Here is a 20,082-nt window from a genome sequence, read left to right as displayed (position 1 = left end):
TGGGCCAGCAACCCCCAGTTAATATCTCCAGTCCACATCTCTCTTCTAAAGTCTCGACTAGTATATTCATCTACTTATTTGATATCTCTGTTTGGATGTCTCATAGACATCTGGAACCTACCATCTCCAAAAATGAACTCCCGATCTCTCCTTCTAAACTGTCCTCCATCTGAATAAAAAGTGCCATCTTCCACCCATTTGCTAAAGCCAGAAACCTAGGAGTCATTTTTGATTCCTGCCTTTCCTTCGTAATCTATATCCAGTTAAATAGCAGGTCTTGTATGGTCTTCTTTTCTTTGTCTACTCTGCCACCATCCGATGTCAAGTGATGTTATTTTTCCTGTCCCTTTTCTGCTCTAAGACCCATTATGCTCTCTACTTCAATACTTACTTTCCATTTGTTTTTCAAAAAGTAATAATGGTATTTTTAATTTTTAAAAAGTTTCGTTATGAAGAATTTCAACAACTTTCAAAGTGATGAAGAGTTAATAAACTCCTAAATACTCAGTTACAACAATTATCAAGATTCTACCATTCTTCTATTATCTGTATTTCCATCTACTCCCTGTCCCCCTATATGATTATTTTTATACAGTTCTTTATATTTTAAGGGAAAATGTATAATATTAAAATGCCCAAATCTTAACTATACAGTGTTGACAGTGGATACCCTGGTGTAGCCCACATCCCTCTTGATACATAGAATATTTCCATTACCCCAGAAAATACTCTCATGCCCCTTTTGTGCTCTTTTCCTGGTTTCTTAAGGTGGACGCTTAGATCATTTTTTGAGACTGCTGTCAATTTCCCTTTAAGCACTGCTTTAGCTGCATTCCACAAATTTTGATATGTTGTGTTTTTATTTTCATCCAATTTAATACATTTTATAATTTTCAGGAATTCCCTGGCAGGCCAGTGGTTAGGACTTAATGCTTTCACTGCCGGGGCCCAGGTTTGGATTCGATCTCTGGTCGGGGAACTGAGATCCTGGAGCCATGTGGCATGGCCAAAAAAAAAAAAAAAATTATAATTTTCCTTATAATTTCCTTTTTGACCCATAAGTTATTTAGATATTTGTTGCAATTAATTCCAAATATTTTCAAATTTTCCAGTTATCTTTTGTTATTGATTTGCTCTTTAATTCTGTCATGACTTGAGAACATAATTTATATGATTTCTATTCTTTTAAATTTGTTAAACTTTGTTTTATGGCCAAGAATAAGGTCTAACTTGGTGAATATTTTATGTGCACTTAAGAAGAATGTATTCTGCTCTTGTGGGTAGAGTATTCCATAAATTTTAAATAGGTCAATTTTGTTGATAGTGTTGTTCATGTCTTCTGTAACCTTACTAATTATCTGTCTACTTGTTCTATGATTACTGAGAGAGGAGTATTGAAATTCCCAACGGTAATTGTGGATTTGTTTACTTCTCCTTTCTGTTCTCTTTGTTTTATTTCATGTATTATGAAGCTCTTTAGTCAGGGGCATACACATTTAGGATTGTCTTCTTGGTGAATTGACACCTTTCTCATTATACAATGTCTCACTTTGTTACTGATAATATTCCTGGTTCTGAAGTTTCCTTTGTTTAGTATTAATATTACTACCCCAGTTTTGTTTGCTTAATATTTATATTGTATATCTTTTTCACCCATTTACTTTTAACCTATCTGTGTCTTTATATTAAAGTAAGTATTTTGTGGATAGCATGTAGTTGGTACTTTTCTTTTTTTCCATTCTGACAATTTCTGTCTTTTTAATTGATGAGTTTCTACTATTCACAGTTAATTGGTTGGATCAGAATCTACCATTTTGCTAATTATTTTCTATTTGTTCAGCTATTCTTTTCTTCCTTTTCCTTTTTTTTTTTTTTTGCTTGGATTAATTGTGGTGCCATTTTATCTCCATTATTGACTTTATACCTTTTTGAAAAAACTTTTTAATGGTTACTTCAGTGTTTATAATATACAGCTTTACTTGATCATAGTCTACCTTTAAATAATACTATATTGCTTCATGTGTATTGTAAGGATTTTAATATGCTTCGAATTTCTCCCCCTGTCCGTTTTTGCTATCATTGTCATATATATATTTTACTTTTACAGAAACTATAAACACAATACTTTGCTAATATTTTTGCTTCAGCCATTTACCCTCTAAAGCAATTAAAAATAAAGTGAATATTTTAATCTTGCATTCCATTTTTAACACTCTTCATTTCTTTTTTTGGATCCAGGTTTCTGTCTGGTGTCAGATTTCTGGTCATATTCATTTTGCCCAAACAACTTTCTTTGACATGTTAAATCTGTTGGCAGTGAGTTTTCTGGTTTTGTTTGTCTGATAGTGTATTTATTTATTTATGTTTGAAAGATATTTTTACTGGATGTACAATTCTGGGTTGATTTTTTTTTTTTTTTCTTTTTCTTCTGGTATTTTAAAGATGTCACTGCATTTTCTTCTAGCTTGTTTGGTTTCTGATGAGAAGTCTGCTGTAAATGTTATCTTTTACCTCTGTGTGTAATGTGTCTTTTTTTTCCGTCTCATTGCTTTCAAGACTTTGTCTTTTGTTTTTTTAGCAGTTTGTTTTAGCAGTCTTTAGCAGTTATGGCCAGTTGTTTGTGGTAGAGGAGAGGAAATTATCCTGCTTGATATTCTCTGAGCTTCTTGGATCTATGGTTTGGGTGTTCATTTTTAGTTTTGGAAAATTCTCAGCCAAATATTTCTTCAAATATTTCTTCTGCCCCATTCCTTCTCTTCTCCTTCTGCTATTACAGAATTACATTGTAGTAGTAGTCATCCATGATGACTCCAGTGATCCCTGCCTCTTAGTATTTTTTGTTTGTTTGTTGGTTTGTTTTCTTTTTTTTTTTTTTTTTGGCTGCGCTGCATTGTGAGATCTTACTTTGTTCCCTGACCAGGGATGGAACCCAGGCCCCCTACAGTGGAAGTGCAGAGTCCTAACCACTGGACTTCCAGGGAATTCCCTGTGCCTCTTAGTATTAATGCCCTTGTGTAGTCCTTTCCTACATTGTACCAGGATTGGTTGTCTGTGTGACAGATAGCATGCATCAGAAGCGGTGGTATGTCACTTCTTAGATTAGGTTATAAAAGCCTGGGAATTCCTTCTTGGGCACTCTTTTGTTTCTTCCATCTCTCTTGGGTCACTTGTTGTGGGGAAGCAAGCTCCATGCCGTGAGGAGCCCTGTGGAGAGGCCCACATGCTGAGAAACTGAAGCCTCCAGACAAAAACCAACGAAGGGCTACTCCCTGCCAATAGCCACATGAATGAGCAGCAATTAAATCTTGAGATGACTGCAACCCCAGGCAATAGCACGCTTCACCTTTGTGAGAGACCTGTGAGCCAGAACCATTCAGTCAAGCTACTCTCAGATCCCTGAGTCTTAGAAGCTGTGTGAGATAATAAATGTTTTTTCAAGCTGCTAAATTTTGGGGATTAATTGTTACACAGCAGTAGACAACTAATACATGCATATATATTGGACCATTTGATATTGTCCAACAGCTCTTACGTATTTTTTTAACCTTTTATTCTCTTTTGGTTTCAGTTTGGATAATTTCTTTTGACCTGTCTTAATGTATGTTGTTTCTTTCCTCACTTGTGTTGAGTCTATTGAGGAGCCTGCTGAAGGCATTCTTCATTTCCGTCTGGTTTTACATGCTATTCACCTTTTTCATTAGAGCCTCTAACAGATTAATCAAAATTACTTAAAATTTCCTATCAGATAGCTTCAACATCTGTGTCGTGTCTGAGTCTGGTTCTGTTGATTGCTTTGTCTTTTGGCAGTATGTTGCTTTTTTTTCTGGGCAGAATTTATATGCAGATTTTAGGACTCATCTTCTCTGTGGTTTCCTCTCTTCTTCAGGTTCCCCCTTAACTTTCTATATGCTCTGGCCAGTCCTGAACATTGCCTTCTGACGTTTCAAGCCATAAAGGCTGTGGCTTTCTGTTGTAAGGCATTGATGAATTGGGGAATACCCTCAAGCAAAAAGATAGAAAATTGTAGCTCTTACCAGTGCAGCATCTGCTTCTTGAATGTAGATTCCCCTCCACCTTCTGCCTACATTTGATTGCCTTCTAGTGCCTTCAAATAGGGTTTTTTTTGGTTGTCTTTTTTTGTTGCTTTTGGTCCAGATTTTCTAATTCTTGTTGTGGGAGGGTTAGTCTGACCAAGCTACTCTGCCGTTAACAAAAGCTGGAAGCCTACTAGTTGCAAGAACAACAGTTTGGTAAACACAGATCTGATCATGCCATTTCCCCATTGAAGCCCTTAAATCTCTTTCCATTTATTAATGTTCTTGCCTTTCTCTGTAGCCGCATAAACTGGTTCATGCACTATGCTCTAATCATACTGGCTCTTTCAGCAAATAGCAAATTCACATCATTTGTCTTATGCTCATCCTAAGTAAATTTATAATTGCTTACCCTGTGTAAATTATTTATCTTATTATGGTTCTGTATGTTTATTTATCTTGGGATGATCATATTCTTGTGTTCAAATCCATCTCCCACTTACCAGGTATAACTTTGGACAAGTTACTTAAACTTTTTATACCTCGGTTTCTTTCTTTCTTTTTTTTTTTGGCCATGCCGCATGGCTTGTGGGATCTAGGTTCCCCGACCAGGGATTGAACCCAGGCCCTCAGCAGTGAAAGCGTGGAGTCCTAACCGCTGGGCCCCCCAGGGACTTCCCATACACCTCAGTTTCTTATGTGTGAAATGGGGATAAAAATTAGTACCACTCCTACCTAAGAGGTTTGTTGTGAGAAATAAATGGATTGATATATACATAAAGTGCTTAGAACAGTGCCTGGTACCTGGGAAACATTCAATATATAATAATAATAATTATTCTCAAAAGCTCAGATGATTTGATTCTAGTGTATATTTATTTATCTTCTATATTAAAAAAATTGTTATCGTTTGTTAATATATATGCTGAGAATCACCAACCTCTGAATAGATTCCATGTGTTTTTAGTTGCCATGTGATTTATCTTATAAAAAATAAAATATTTTTTCTTCCTAACCCAACCTTAGGGATGATAGAAATTTAAGAAACAAAGGCCTAATAAGTGGTGTGAAGTCACTCAGTAAAGAAGAATTGAGTGCAGAATTATTAAACTTATCTCTGAACACAGTTGTATGTCATCAGCCTTGTATATCTAAACAACAATTGAAAGCAGGTAGTATTCTTACTACAAATAATTAGAAATATATCTTATTTTATGTACTAAGAATATTGATAACAGTTGGAATTAATAGTAAATTTTTATTTTGTACATTGAAAGTAAAATTGTTTGGAGTATTTTCTGGCACAAATGGTAGAGATGAATGAATATTATAATGGTAATCCAAGAGAAAATATAACATTATTGCCTTCTACATATACTTTTACAAATTAATTTGAATTTTTGTCTGTACACTCACATACATTTTTATATACTTATAATCACTGTGTGCATCCTATTTTTTACCTCAGAGTATACCTTTTAAATTAATAGTAGCTACAGGAAATATTCATTTGAGGTAGAGAGAAATTTTTAGTTTATGTTAAAAATTAGTTCCATATTCATAACTTTCTATTAATACAGTAAAAACTCAGTAACAGAGAAACTTGAAGGACTCTAGTAATAATTTTTTTAAAAAATTTGAACAAATATTTAAGAAAGCTAAAGGCAATACTGCTGTTTTATCTCTTTTTTTCCACCAGAATAATCTGTTCTATGGCTTGATATTTGTTGAAATATATTAAATCTTACAGAATTTATAAATGCATCCCTCCATTTCCCTCTGTGGGAAAAATAATTATTGAAGTCTCTAAAAGCATATGTATATGCTTCATGTATTCATGTATCACATGCTACTTATTTGACCTTTTTGGTAATAAAATTTCTTTTGTCATAATATTCAAAATGGCATTTAGAGGGAGTAACAGAATATTCTAGTTTATGGTTTTTCAAGGGAAACATGCGTTTGGTTTGCCCATTATATTACTGTCATTTTAAATCCTTGGTTTGTATTTGTAGAGATAAGCCCCTTAATACATTGAATTTTGCCATAAAGAAATTGCAGTTGTTTGCAGGTGTCAAAGTAGTAATTATATTGAAATAATATCAATTAAAATAATCAAAACTTATTTTAGAAGGGGAAGGCATAAAGGTGGTTAAGTCAGAGCTTTCAGTCTTTTCAAAGCAATTTATTGATGTGAGTTGCGATTGGAAGAATATATTATCTTTGGAAGAAAACACATTTTGATCCATAGTTCTTGGTTTTCTATTATAAATAGATGCAAAGCATTATTTTAATTTTTACTTTTTTTGAAAATAATAAAATTTAAATTTTGGTTAAAATATCACACACATTTCTCAAATTTCTATTTTAGTAAAAACATTTCGTCTCCTTTTGTCAAAAGATAAAGCTTTTGCTAATGTGATATATTTATGTTGAGTCTAAAACAACTGTACTAGAAATAAATGTTTCTAAATACTGTTTTATTTTTATTTTTAAAATTATTTATTTATTTATTTATTTATTTATTTATTTTTGGCCGTGCCGCACGGCTTGCGGGAGTTCCTCAACCACAGATTGAACCCAGGCCACGGCAAGTGAAAGCCTGGAATAGTAACCACTAGGCCACCAGGGAACTCCCATGAATACTGTTTTAAAAATAAAGTATTCATTTGTTTTTTAGGATCGAATACTAATTATATCCATTAAATGTTTATTATTTATGGCCAAATACTAATTATATATGTAAAATATTTACTATTAGTGTCCTAAATAAAGCCTGTAACTATTTGTTTTAAAGAAGCAACACCTTTAGAGAAGAGCTGTGAGGAGGAATCTACAAACTCTGGACTATGCGTTCTACTTGAAAGCATTGTATCTGATCTCAAAAAATCTCTTGGAACAGCTTTATCTTCAATATTAGAAACAGAAATGAAAATTGCTTTTGGAAACCTTTGGATGGAGGTGATTATTTCAACTCTTAGTTGAAAATTTCCTTTTTATTGCTAAAGATTTATTACCTTATTTTAAGAAATATTACTTATATAAGATGTGTAAGCTTTATTGTAATAATCTACATCACATTATATTTTTTTCTTGAAGTTTTTGGAATAACTCTTTGAAAGCTAAGTGTTGGGCATTTCCTAAAGTTTAGGACTATATTTTATCATTCATTTTTCTTGAATTTTATTTTATTTTTATAGAGCAGGTTCTTATTAGTTATCTATTTTATACATACTAGTGTATACATGTCAATCCCAATCTCCCAATTCACACCACCACCATCACCCCCACCCCGCCTCTTCCCCCCTTGGTGTCCATCCGTTTGTTCTCTACATCTTATCATTCATTTTTTTCAGTGAACAAATATTTATTGTGTGTCTACAGTGTATCAGACACATTGCCTCCATGGAGCTTAAATTGAATTCAGAAAACCTCTCATTTTAAGTTTATTTGAGTCAAAATGTCTAGTATAGGGAATTACCTTAGCAATATGTTTTCAGAAAGAGAAGTTAAATGTTGGCTTATGTCATGTAAATATGAGAATCAGAGTATAAATTTGATATTAGTAAAATATTTTGAATTTTCTTTAGATTCACATCTTTTCTGCAATCAGTAAAACACCACATTTGGCAATAGTGGCCTTTTTAGTTTAATGTTTGTTTGCTATTCACATTTATCATTAGGAGAAACTTTGTTTCCCATCAATTGTATCTCTTCCCAGTATTCAGTGAGATTCTAATATTTGCCAATGTGGCTTGATTATATTATCAAGTGTTGAACCAAGATGATGAAGAATGATCAGATTCTTCTAGGAAGGTTGACGTAAATTAGATTTCATAATAGAGTCTAGGAAAGTCATTGCATATGAACGATTCAAAAAAGGGTGTGCTGACATCTTGTAGTACTAAATGATCAATCTTGTTTGTAAACATGTCTTTACAAGAGTGTAGCAAGTGTCAATTATAGTTGACAATTTTTTTCTATATAGATTTTTTTCTCTAGTTTTATGAAATAGATTGATTTCCTCATAGAAGTGACCATGTTGAAAAGTAGATCGACAGCTTTTGCTGATTAGAACTATGCTTCTTCTGATTAGAACTGTGTTTTCTTTTTGCACACATAGTTTCTGAAGCTATAAGGATTAATACTAATATGAATTTTACAAAAGCAATTTGCAGTGGAATTAGCATTTTAAGATTGTGATTGGCGTTTAATAAAACATCTTTTAGTTTAAAAAGAATTCAACTATGTTTTACCTGGAAATATATGTAGGAATTCCTAAATAGGTACTTTTAAATAATAGGAATAATAAATAAATCAATGATGCTGTTTTTTTCTAGGTGCTGTACTTGAAACCACCATGGACTCTAATACATTTATTACAGTGCTTTAGAAAACATTGGTTGGCTGTATTTGGATTAGTTATGGAAAAGAACTTGCTTTTAACTGTTGAGAGCCTATATGAAAATCTCTCTAAAGGTTTGAATCTTTTATCTTGTCTTTGGAAGTGTTGTATTAAAGTCAGACTAATAGATATACTCCATGGAATGTGAAGATGAATTAATAAGAGATTTGTCAATTAGTTCTTAACCATTTATACTTCTAATTTCTTAAGGAAATTTATGGCAGCTGGATGAATGGATGCAGTTCCTAGAGCTTGTAACTGTTAATTGTATTATTGTTGATGTTCCTGGATATTGTGAATATATAATTTTTAATAATGTTTGAAAACTTTTTAAAGTTTATTTAGGTATGCCAATAGAATTATGTGGATTTTTTTTCATTTCTCATCGTGTTTAACACTCAAACTTTGACTACATTTCATGTACTAATTTAAAAAATAGTTTATCAAGGTTTCTATTTAAAATACATGGATAAGGAATAGGAAACCTTTGGCTTTGGTGCATAGTGAATTTTAGAACCAAGATGAGACTAAAATCAACCACTTAGTTGGTAGTTTTTAAACTATGTTGCACAGAACCTTCTTGAAGTGCCTCTGGAGTTGCCACAGATTGGAGGTGGAAAGGTTGATGGGGAGCCTGATAATAGCAGGCCCTCAACCCCAACTTTAGCCATTCAGCTTTCTTTTGTTTGTTTATATATAGAGATTCCATGTATGATTTTAAAAAATAGTTTTTCTGCTAAGAAGCAAAAGATGTGAAAAGCACTGGTCTAATGTTATTAAAGTCTGTGTTTTATTGATATGATTAAGGAAACAAGACTTGAGAGGGTAAGTGATTTCTCCAAAGTGAACAACTAGATTTGTCTTGCTATACCTTTAAAAAGCTAAGTATAGGACTTCCCTGGTGGCACAGTGGTTAAGAATCCGCCTGCCAATGCAGGGGACATGGGTTCAAGCCCTGGTCCGGGAAGATCCCACATGCCACGGAGCAACTAAGCCCGTGTGCCACAACTACTGAGCCTGTGCTCTAGAGCCTGGGAGCCACAACTACTGAGTCCACGTGCCACAACTACTGAAGCCCGCAGGCCTAGAGCCCGTGCTCCGCAACAAGAGAAGCCACCGCAATGAGAAGCCCGCGCACCGCAACCAAGAGTAGCCCCCCCTCGCTGCAACTAGAGGAAGCCTGCGCACAGCAACGAAGACCCAACGCAGCCAAAAATCAATCAATCAATAAATTAAAAAAAAAAAAAAAAAAAAAAAGCTAAGTATAACCATTGTTAGGATGTTCAGTTGGTTCTTGACTTTTCTTAAACTTCTAACATGAAGTGATCTATTCTGTTTATTATTTTATGTATTAGTTATATCCTGTCTATTTTAAAAAAATAACTGAGTATATGTGAGCCTTTACATGACCACCTGAGTACAGAAGGTTTTAAGTTAGGCTTTAAGGTACAAGTGCCAGGTAATGAAGAATAAGAAAGATAGTTTTACTATAAAACATGTGAAAACAATTGAACACACTTGAACACAGATTTTGACACTAAGCTTCCTGGAAACTAAGATAAAACAAAAACATTCTATGGAGGGGTATGCCAGTTCTCTCTCTCCCCTCAAGTATAAACTCTTTGAAAATGTTTTATATCTTTAAAAACTTCCCCAGAGAATTTAAAGTACCTAGTCAATACCTTATGACTTATATATGGAATAAGTCATAAGGTGTACAATCAATACCTTATGACTTGTATATGAATATCTATTTTTAAAAGCTACTGATTTTTTAAAAAAAGACACACTTTCCAGGCATTGATCTTTAACTATGGAAAATATTTATTAGGGTATTATTATATAAGGAATATATATATATATATATATATATATGGAATGACATACTGGACATGTCTCCAAAGCAGTTTTACAAGATAAATAGAAACATTGTCCATATCTTTTACTAGGGGCATAATTTAGTTGATTCTATCAAAAGAGAAAGTCCATAAATCATCTTGAACAAGATTTTCAAAAATGGGATCTTGAACAAGATTTTCAAAAATGGGATCTTGAACAAGATTTTCAAAAATGGGATATGTAGTTGCCATCTTCCATTTGTCCGTTTTTCCAGGGCTGGGCACTGTTTTGCTCTTACACACAGCTTAGAGATAGTAGTCAGCAGCTCTATTTCTTTCTAGTAACAAGAAAACTGAAGAGACGGTGACTGCTCCTTTTGCCAAAAACTCATTTTGAGGATTATTGTGTGCATAATTTATTGATCCTCGATCTAGAAGAATCTGATGCCTAATATTTACTGACTTGTGAAGAACACATAAAAGAATTATAAAAATGCCTTCTGCTCTAAAATAATTTTGAATTAGAAAAAATCACAGTTTATGATTTTGTTTACAATCTTTTAATAGTATCCTCAGCTGTTGAATTATACATGTGTTTAACTACAGTATACCAAGCATGTATCTTTAGATCAATTCGTAGAAAATTGTGTAGAAGATGAGTAGTAGCTTTTTCTGACTTTGTAGTCCCTATTAACTTTAACCTAAATAATTATTCATCTTATATAAGCATTAAATTATTTCAACTATATGGATTTTATGTTGTGTCTAGGTACGGAATTGATCATTGTTATTATACTTTTGCCCATAATCTTAGTAAAGAATTCTTGTAAGACAGAAATCAAATGATTAATTCAAGGATGTAAGCCCTACCAAACATAGCCTACAATGGAGAAGCACCCTTAAGAGAAGTTGTGCCCAACTTCTTCTTCTGAGGAGATTTACCTACATTCTGTCTTCTGTAGCATCTCTCATCTCTTCTTTTCCCACAGGAATTTAAACTAGTCATTGATCTGAAAAATAACTAGAAGTGTTTTGTAAGGAGATATACTGGTTGTTTGCTTGATAAAAGGGAAGCCAGAAGCTTGGCTATAACCATCACATTAGATTAGAATTTCTGAATTTGTGTAATTAATTATGAAAATCTATTTTTTATTTTCACTTACCCTTTCAGTATTTCACAAGCAAATACTTGTTGTGTAAGTTATACAGAGAAACTCTTTATTTTTTTTAACTCATAGTGCCAGTGAAAAACCATGCCAGTGTTTCAGAATATAACAGAATCTCTGAAGCTGTGAGCATTAAAAGAAAACAAAACAAACACATTGTAGCATGGTTATTTTAATTGCCTTCGAAATCTATTATGTAGTATTCTGTCTTAATAATAGAAACATTTTTTTTCTGTTCTGAATTTTGGTGACATTAGAAAGTTATTCAACTTCATTGTTCATAACTTTTTGAATCTGAAATTATTGTCACCACTTCTCCCAGTTGGTTTGAGAATTTAATGTAGGCGATTTTAGTTCCTTGAGAGAAAATTGTTATATCTTTAAATTATTACTTGTAGATTAACTCACTTTGCTAATTTATGGGGGAAAAAAATTCTACTAGCGTCTCTTGCCCACAGCTCACTGTTACCCAAATTGCTTGTTTTTCGCTAAGGTTATATTGTGTCCAGAGAGAACACATTTTCAATAAATCTAGTATTACATTTCATGTAATGAAGTTTGAAGGTAAATCACTACATGATAACTGAGTTGATTATGAAAGGTTCTGCATATAATTTAAGTGCTTACCACCAAAATGTGACTCTATGATACCTCAACAGTAGTATGTATACAAACAACCTCAGTTTTGAAAATCTGTAGTTTCACTCGTTTGGTGGTTATCTCTTTTCTGAAGAGTTTAATGTTCTTTCATTTTCTTTTACTTTTTTTAAATTGAAGTATAGTTGATTTACAATGTTGTGTTAGTTTCCGGTGTACAGCGGAGTGATTCAGTTATATATATATATATGCATATTCTTTTTCATATTCTTTTCTATTATGGTTTATTAAAGGGTATTGAATATAGTTCCCTGTGCTATACAGTAGGACCTTGTTGTTTGTCTATTTTATATATAGTATGTTGCACATTTTACTTTTACTTTGAAGTTGACTTTGTTGAGGGACATTCTGGAATCTGAATATAGTCTCGGTATCCAGGACCCACAAGGATAGTAAAATTCTCAAATGCTCAAGGCCCTTATATAAAATGGTATAGTATTTATGTATAACCTACACACATTCTCCTGTATACTTTAAATCATCTCTAGATTATTATTTTACATTTACAATGTAAATGCTATGTAAATAGGTGCCAGTGCACAGCAAATTCAGGTTTCACTTTTTGGAACTTGATGGAACTTGTTTTGCCAAATATTTTTGATCCATGGTTGATTGAATCTATAGATGTGGAACTGGTGGATATGGAGGGCAGGCTGTACAGAATACCAGAGTCAACCCCAAGAACCTTGTCTAAAACTAAGTCTAATTGTTGCTTTTTACACGAGAGAGATAAATTAAGAGTGGCCTATAGGTGTGAATGCGTACTCTTCTTAAATTTCATAATTATTATTAGATTGGTTTTCCAAAAACATTTTTATGTTGTATACTCATTCTTACATATCTTTTCCTTCTTAATTTTATGTTACCAGCTAACAATGCAGTGGATTTTACAACAGTGAAATTCCTGCTTCAGGATTCTGAAAGTTTGCTACATGCTTTCAGCACAAGGTCAAATTATGATGGTATTCTTCCACAGGCCTTTGCTCAAGTAAACAACCTACTCCAAACATTTATAGAGGTAAGATACCTTTGGAATGCCACTTAGAGTATCTAATCACATACATTCTAAAAATGTATTGAGCAGACAACAGTAGGTAAAAGATTTTAACTTATTCTAACATACTAAAATCATTAAGTAAATATTAAGTGAATTGAATGGCGGGTAAGCAGTCCTTATTACAAGTTATAAAACACACATCCTCTTGTGGAAGCAGTGTCACAGCAGTTGTTGGGATTTTATATTATTTCACTTATGAATAGAAGAAAGCTGTGCATTGTTGCTGACTACTCATTTTTCAGTGCTCCTGACCAGTGGATCACAACATGCATCAGGATACTTTGGAAATTTTTTAAACATGCAGATGCCAAGCCGCTCTCAAACTTTACTGAATAAAACTTCTGGCAGTGGTGCCCAGTAATGTTTTTGTTCTTGTTTCATGTTTTATTTTGAAATAGTTTCAAACTTACAAAAAAATTACAAGAGTAATACAAAGAATTCTCATACATATCCTTTACCCCGATTTCCCAATGTTAATATTTTATCACATTTGCTTTATTGTTTTCCCTGTCTATCTACCTGTCTACTTATCTATCCAAAATATTTTTTCTGAACTGTTTAAGAGTATGTTGCAGATATCATTCTCCTTTACCCCTAAATATTTCCATATATATATCTCCTAAAGAGTAAGGATATCTTATGTAACTAGTATAATTAATCAGAAAATTAATATTGACATAATTAATTATCTAACCTGCAGACCCTATTCAGACTTTGCCGATCGACCTACCAATTTTTTAACAAGTCTCCTCATGTGAGTCTTACGCAGTCCACCTAGCACTGATGGCCTTTTTGCCCCTTTAAAATAACTATGGGAGTTTTGTCCCTGGTAATACTGTATTTCTACAGTCTTCTAATTTCAAATCTAGAAAATTCTGGATAGTTTATATGCCCGAAATAGCTCAAAAAACTCAGCATCACAATTCTAGATAAGCTATTAATGGTACTTTCATCTAGTATGTATGTATCATATTCTTTTTTTCTTTGAGTTATTGAATTGGCCAGGTTTTTCTCAATGATTTTTTCTGGTAACATAGGTCCCACTACTTCTGAAGTAATGAAAGGATTAGATGATATTAAACTTAGTCATAGTTGGTGAGGAAAGAACTTACTTGCTTAAGAGAGTATCTTATGGAGTAAAAGAAGCATCTTTTTGATAAACTCATAGGAAATATATGATAATTCTTGAGGAAAGAATTGATTTAGGGGTGAATGATATTTTGGTTTAATATGACCAAAACATCAGTAGTTATATTTTTCTATGGCAAGTGTGACTTTTAGAACCTTTAGTAGGGAAGAATGGACCTGGGAATGTAGGAGTTGCAGCTTGAGTATTGTACTTGAATTGTGCAGGGGAAAATACATTATCCTTTTCCCTCACAGAACTGAGCCGTAAACCCCATCTTTACTGAAACAAACATGGTGAACAAGATGAAAAGTTCATGATACAGGCTTAGCAGTTTTTGAATTAAAATTATTGAGAATAAAAAAAATTAGGATTGACTGAGATAAAAATGTTAATGAATATCAAGATTCTTTCATCAATTGGAAACCTAGCAATGGGAGTTACCATGAAAATGTGATGTTAAAATTTAGTGTTGTTTATCACATAATGGTATGCCTATGATATATTGCCCACTTTTAAAAATATTGAATTATTACTTAGTAAGTTATTTCTTCTTGGATCCTGATTTTCCAGTTGTCACGTTAGTAAGCTTCAAGAAGGCAAGTGGCAAAGAATCTAGTATCCTCATTAGTGCTTTTCCCTCAGCACTTGGCATTAGTCTGATTGCTTGAAACCTGTGTTGTTTCCACAGTTAGAGCTCTGAAGTGTTGCTTTATTTTCATGTTTGAAACAATTCATTGTCCAAGTCAGCCAGGAACATTGTGATTTAGCTTGGGCTTTTAAAATACACTTTCAATAGGGTTTTGTTTTGTAGAATACATTAAATTTGATATATGACCTGAATACTTAGTCATGTGTCACTAACATGAGCAACAAAAAGAAATAGATTACCTCCAGGAATAGGATATCTAAATATAGTAACTATAAAAAAAAAAATCCCCCGTATCTGAATTTACCAAGTGTAGAAAATCTGGAAAAGAGAAATATTCATTATTTGTTTGCTTCTGAGAAACAAAAATGGAAAGTTAAGTAGCATCATTTTCCAGATTTTTATATAGATGGGGTGGAGAAAAGGATATATATTTTTTTCTTTTATAAACCTTTTAACCACCATAAAAAAAAAAGACTTGCTCTTCCAGGAGATAGAATAATTAAAATAAGTCTTGTTAATAAACTTTAGACTTGTGTGCCTCAGACTTCCCATGCTGACTAGTTGTGTTTTTACCTTCTGGTTATTTAACCTCTCTGAGCCTTAATCCCTTCTTTTGTAAAAAGAGTATAATAATCTCTGCCTCAGACCTTTCATGACAAATAAATTAATATTTGTAGAGCACTTAGTGCCTAGCACATAGTAAGTGCTATATAAGTGTTTGAAAAAGCAATCCATTTGCATAGTTGTATACACTACTGTTTGAGAGCTGAGGAAGAGCACTGTGTGATGAGTAAACACATTTATTTCAGAACAAAATACATCTTTCCATTCATGTGTATTTATTAAGTCCATAATTAACGTAAACAGGCAATTTTCTTCCTGCCTCAAAAGAAATAAAAGGGAAATATTCTCTTTATAGTTGGAGAGAGATTATAACCCCATTCATAGACTACTGAAGGTCAAATCCTGTTCATGCCTCTTAGCATCTGTGTGACCTTGCATGAGTTACTTACCCTTTCTGTGCCTCAGTTATAAAATATAGATAATCACAGCATCTGCTTCATAGAGTAATTGTGAGGATTAACTTATATATAAAGTTCTAAGAAAATTAGTAGTAAAGTCCTTAGAAAATTCTTGTACATGAGAAATGCTCAATAAATATTAACTGTTACAGTTTTGGAAATTTCCTTTTTTTAAAATTTGATAAACATGAAACTAATAAACCATGAATAATCCATGAAGCTAACCTTTGAAATCATACTTTTATCAACAAAGGAAACCTAGAGATTTTATTTAAGTTCACAAAGAAGTTATAGTAGTGCCAAGTCAAAAAACCCAAGTTAAAATCATAGTTAAAACTTTTTTTCCATTCTATCAGATATATTTTTCACCTAAGTTAATATTTTCCCCCAAGGTGATTTTTTTAAAAAATCACTTGAACCAGTAGTATCACTCTTTTACCCTGCTTAAAAATATGCTCAGATCTATTCTTAAATACTTTTAATTGGTCATGCTATTTACTGTACCATCTCCTTCCATCAACTACCAAACTTCTTAAAAGAGCAGTCTATAACAGTTGTTTCCATTTCTTTGCTCACTTATTTCTTAATCCCTTACAAGTAGAATTCTACTTCTATACTCTGTAATAAATAGATTGGAAATATTGTTTGATATAAATGGAAAAGGAAATTTTTTTTAGCTCTGATGCTATTCTGGGAATATTCTGTGCATAATCAAGGACAAAGAATAATCAGCACTTCCCAGAAAGCTAGAACATTTGTAAGCAACAATTAACATTCTTTTTCTCTCACTTACTAGTGAAGGACTAGCTGCATATTATGTAATTCTTATTTCCCCAGGTCAAGGCAAAACTTAAGCAAAATCCTTCAAAAAATGCAGCGGGTAAAAGGCAAGAAGATAATTCTTTGATGAAATCTAATAACCAAGAAATCACCGTTTTCTCAGGTTCTCATCTTCCCCAACCCAACAGGCATCAAGAGATCTGGTCTATCCTAGAGAATGTTTGGATTACAATATATCAAAACAGGTACTAAATTTCCAAGAATTATTGAGTTTTAGGGTTTTCCATCATTCCTCTTATTCATTAAATAGTTAGTGTTTGGGTTGTGAGTTTAACAATATAGTTTGTACTAGATTATCATAAGAGGGCCTTTTGTCAAATTTGTACCCTTAGAAACAGTGATGCTTAACTAGGGGTGCACATCACAATTATCTGGAGAGTTTAAAAACTATATATGCCTAGGTTCTAAGAAGTGCTGATTCAGTAGGACTGAAGTGAAGCTGAACTAGTGCTTCTCTCCAGGTGATTCAGATGTGAAACCTTGATGAGAATCATTGCCTATATATGTCAAAACCAATGAATAGTCACCAAGATTGGCTAAACGAATTAACAGGATACAAAGCCTTAATAAGATTTAAAATAATGTAAAGAAAACATCAGTCTGGATTAGGGAAAATTCATGTAAAATTTTTTTAAAAGAAAGATAAATACTTTTACTTGAAACGGAGAAATACTTTTATTTCATACACATGAAGTATTATGGTCTTGGTAAAATGAAAAGATAGAGACCATTTGTGAGTAGTCTTTAAATAGGCTGCTGCTAGAGTAACTTAAAAAATAATTGAAAACTACTGGTTTTAAAGTAGGCCGACGCTCCCTTCCATACTTTTCCCCAAACCCATAGTCTTTATATAATTAATATGTTAATCTTACTATATGCTTTGTAGTATGATTTTGTCTCGAGGGCCCAGTTTGTTGTTTTGGATTAAGATCATTTATCTGTTCTAGTTGTCTACAAGAGCAGCAAAGTAATATTAGCACTCCACTTAAACATCTATTCTCAATCAGTCATAGATTTGGGACCCATTTTTAGTCCTTGACAACAATTAAAAATTTTTTTCGAACAAATATATAGTCTGTTATCCTAAAGAAATAACGATATCTGACATGTGAGGTAAAGAAAACAATATTTAAAATTTTGTATTTTCATATAAAGCAAAGGTTTTGTTTGTTTTGTCCAGTCTTAACATATTTTTAATGTTGTGGCTTATCAGATATTTTTGTTATCAGAAAGTTGTATATGCCAGAAATGATCACTTTAAAAATAAAGTAGTTTAAAACAATATCTAAGATATTTTAATCTTCCTTTCATTTAGAAAACATTTGAGTACTTTATGTACCTTAGAACTGACCTATAGTATACATACATTTGTGTTGGATGTTACAGAGTTCTTGGTAATTTCTGGATAATAGACTTTACATTATAGTACTTCAGTAAGTGAAAAATGCTTATATTATTTTATCAGTATATAGTTTTTAAAGCCTACTTCATTGTTTCCCATGCCTGGTTGTGTACCAGAGTCACTGTAGAACTTCTCAACATATTCATGCTTGAGCCTGTCACATAGAGATGCTCATTTGAAGATCTGGTAGGCCCTATGCACAATTTTTATAAAATAAAAATAATTTTTATAAAACGAAAATAATAATTTTTATAAAACTATTATTAGAGCACGTATGCACAACCTTAAAGAGGTTGGGGTTAGCAGATGTAAGCTTTTATATATAGAATGGATAAACAAAGTCCTGCGATATAGCACAGAGATCTATATTCAATATCCTATGATAAACCATAATGGAAAAGAATATAAAAAAAGAATGTACATATATGTATAACTGAATCACTTTGCTGTACAGCAGAAATTAACACAACATTGTAAATCAACTATACTTCAATAAAAAATATTGAAAAATAAAATAAAATAACAGAAATTTATTCACTCACAGTTCTGGAAGCTAGAAAGTCTGAAATCCAGGTGTCTGCAGAGTTAGTTCTTTTAGGAGGTTCTGAGGGAGAATCTATTATGACTGTCTCCTAGCTTCTAGTAGCTGCCAGCAGTATTTGTAGTATATCACTCCACTCTCTACCTTTGTCTTCACATAGGGTAGTGCCCACCCTAATCCGGTATGACCTCATTTTAACTTAACTAATTACAAAGATCCTATTTTAAATAAGGCCACATTCTGAGGTTGTGGGTGAACATGAATTTTGGGGGGACACTGTTCAACCCATACAGCATATGTTTTGATTTTTTATATGGTTATTATTTGAGTACATTTTATATACCTTAATTTTTCTGTTTCATAGATGGCATAAGCATCATTTTAATAGTTTGGTCTTTCATCAGGTGGCTAATTTACTATTAACACTTTTTTTTAATATTGTTGAACATTTAGGTGATTACTAATTGTTACCCAGTTATGAATAATTATTAATATGTGATAGATTTCTAAAATTGGAATTACCAGAGTAAAGTGTATGAACACTTGTAACATCCAGTTTCAGCAAACTCTAAATCTGATGTCTGATTTTTTTTCTTCATCCTTATGTACGGGAGTACTGTCAGTACTTACATACTGACTTGAATATAAATTGATATTATTACTTCCCTTCCATCTCTTATGGTCTCTTAGAGTGAAACATTATTCACGTAGCTTTTACAGTATTACTTTAGATTAGACCTGTATAGTTGTTGATCGATAATCTTTTGCATGAATGGTAGCCTGGACATTCACAAGTCACTGTCTTTTATTTCTAATTTAAATAAGTTAGCATTATGAGAGATGAGTTATAAATATTACCTAATTTTATACATTAGAAATCGAAATACTTGAATTACACTAAATATGCATGTGTACCTATGAGCATCTTTTTCTCTATTTTAGCATGGATGTGTTTCAAAGATTGGGCTCAAATTCAGCTCTGATGTCTTCAAAAATAGCATCATTTGAAGAAGCATTTGTATATCTTCAAAAGTTAATGGAAGCTGTTAAGGATATTCTTGAAGGAATTCAGAGGTAAATACTAACTAATTTTAAGGTTTATTACTTTCATCTTTCTTTTAGGTTTATCAGCTTTTTCAGAGTTGCTGGGAGTCTTCCAGCAAGTTTTATAAACTAATGGCTTTTAGATTTAACTTTTTTCCCTCCCTTGCAAAGAATCCCTATTTCTAATTTGGACCACACAAATGTTTCCACTTTTTTCCTTTCTAGAAAAAAATAGACCAGATTGTAAGCTTCATAAGGAACTTTATTTTCTTTATTGCATAACTATAGCTCCATGAAC

At 32.5% G+C, this 20,082-nt stretch overlaps 1 protein-coding gene across 16 annotated transcripts in view; it reads left to right on the top strand.

The window, feature by feature from the left end:
* Positions 1-20,082, top strand: part of SWT1 (SWT1 RNA endoribonuclease homolog) — a 106,899-nt gene that overhangs the window by 33,562 nt on the left and 53,255 nt on the right. For 12 of the 16 annotated variants that reach the window (XM_082401517.1, XM_082401515.1, XM_082401514.1 and 9 more), the window contains 6 exons: positions 5,061-5,206; positions 6,832-6,995; positions 8,375-8,513; positions 12,970-13,118; positions 16,795-16,982; positions 19,683-19,814. In XM_082401517.1, the coding sequence (XP_082257643.1) occupies positions 5,061-5,206; positions 6,832-6,995; positions 8,375-8,513; positions 12,970-13,118; positions 16,795-16,982; positions 19,683-19,814 (918 nt within the window). The remainder of the gene's footprint in view (positions 1-5,060; positions 5,207-6,831; positions 6,996-8,374; positions 8,514-12,969; positions 13,119-16,794; positions 16,983-19,682; positions 19,815-20,082) is intronic. The other 4 variants (XR_014247291.1, XR_014247292.1, XR_014247293.1 and 1 more) reach the window with 1 other exon arrangement.

Source organism: Balaenoptera borealis, assembly GCF_965194805.1.
Source record: "Balaenoptera borealis genome assembly, chromosome: 1".
Classification (NCBI taxonomy): domain Eukaryota; kingdom Metazoa; phylum Chordata; class Mammalia; order Artiodactyla; family Balaenopteridae; genus Balaenoptera; species Balaenoptera borealis.
The sequence above is the reverse complement of the archived record's forward strand: the minus strand, read 5'-3'. Positions and strand labels throughout refer to the sequence as shown.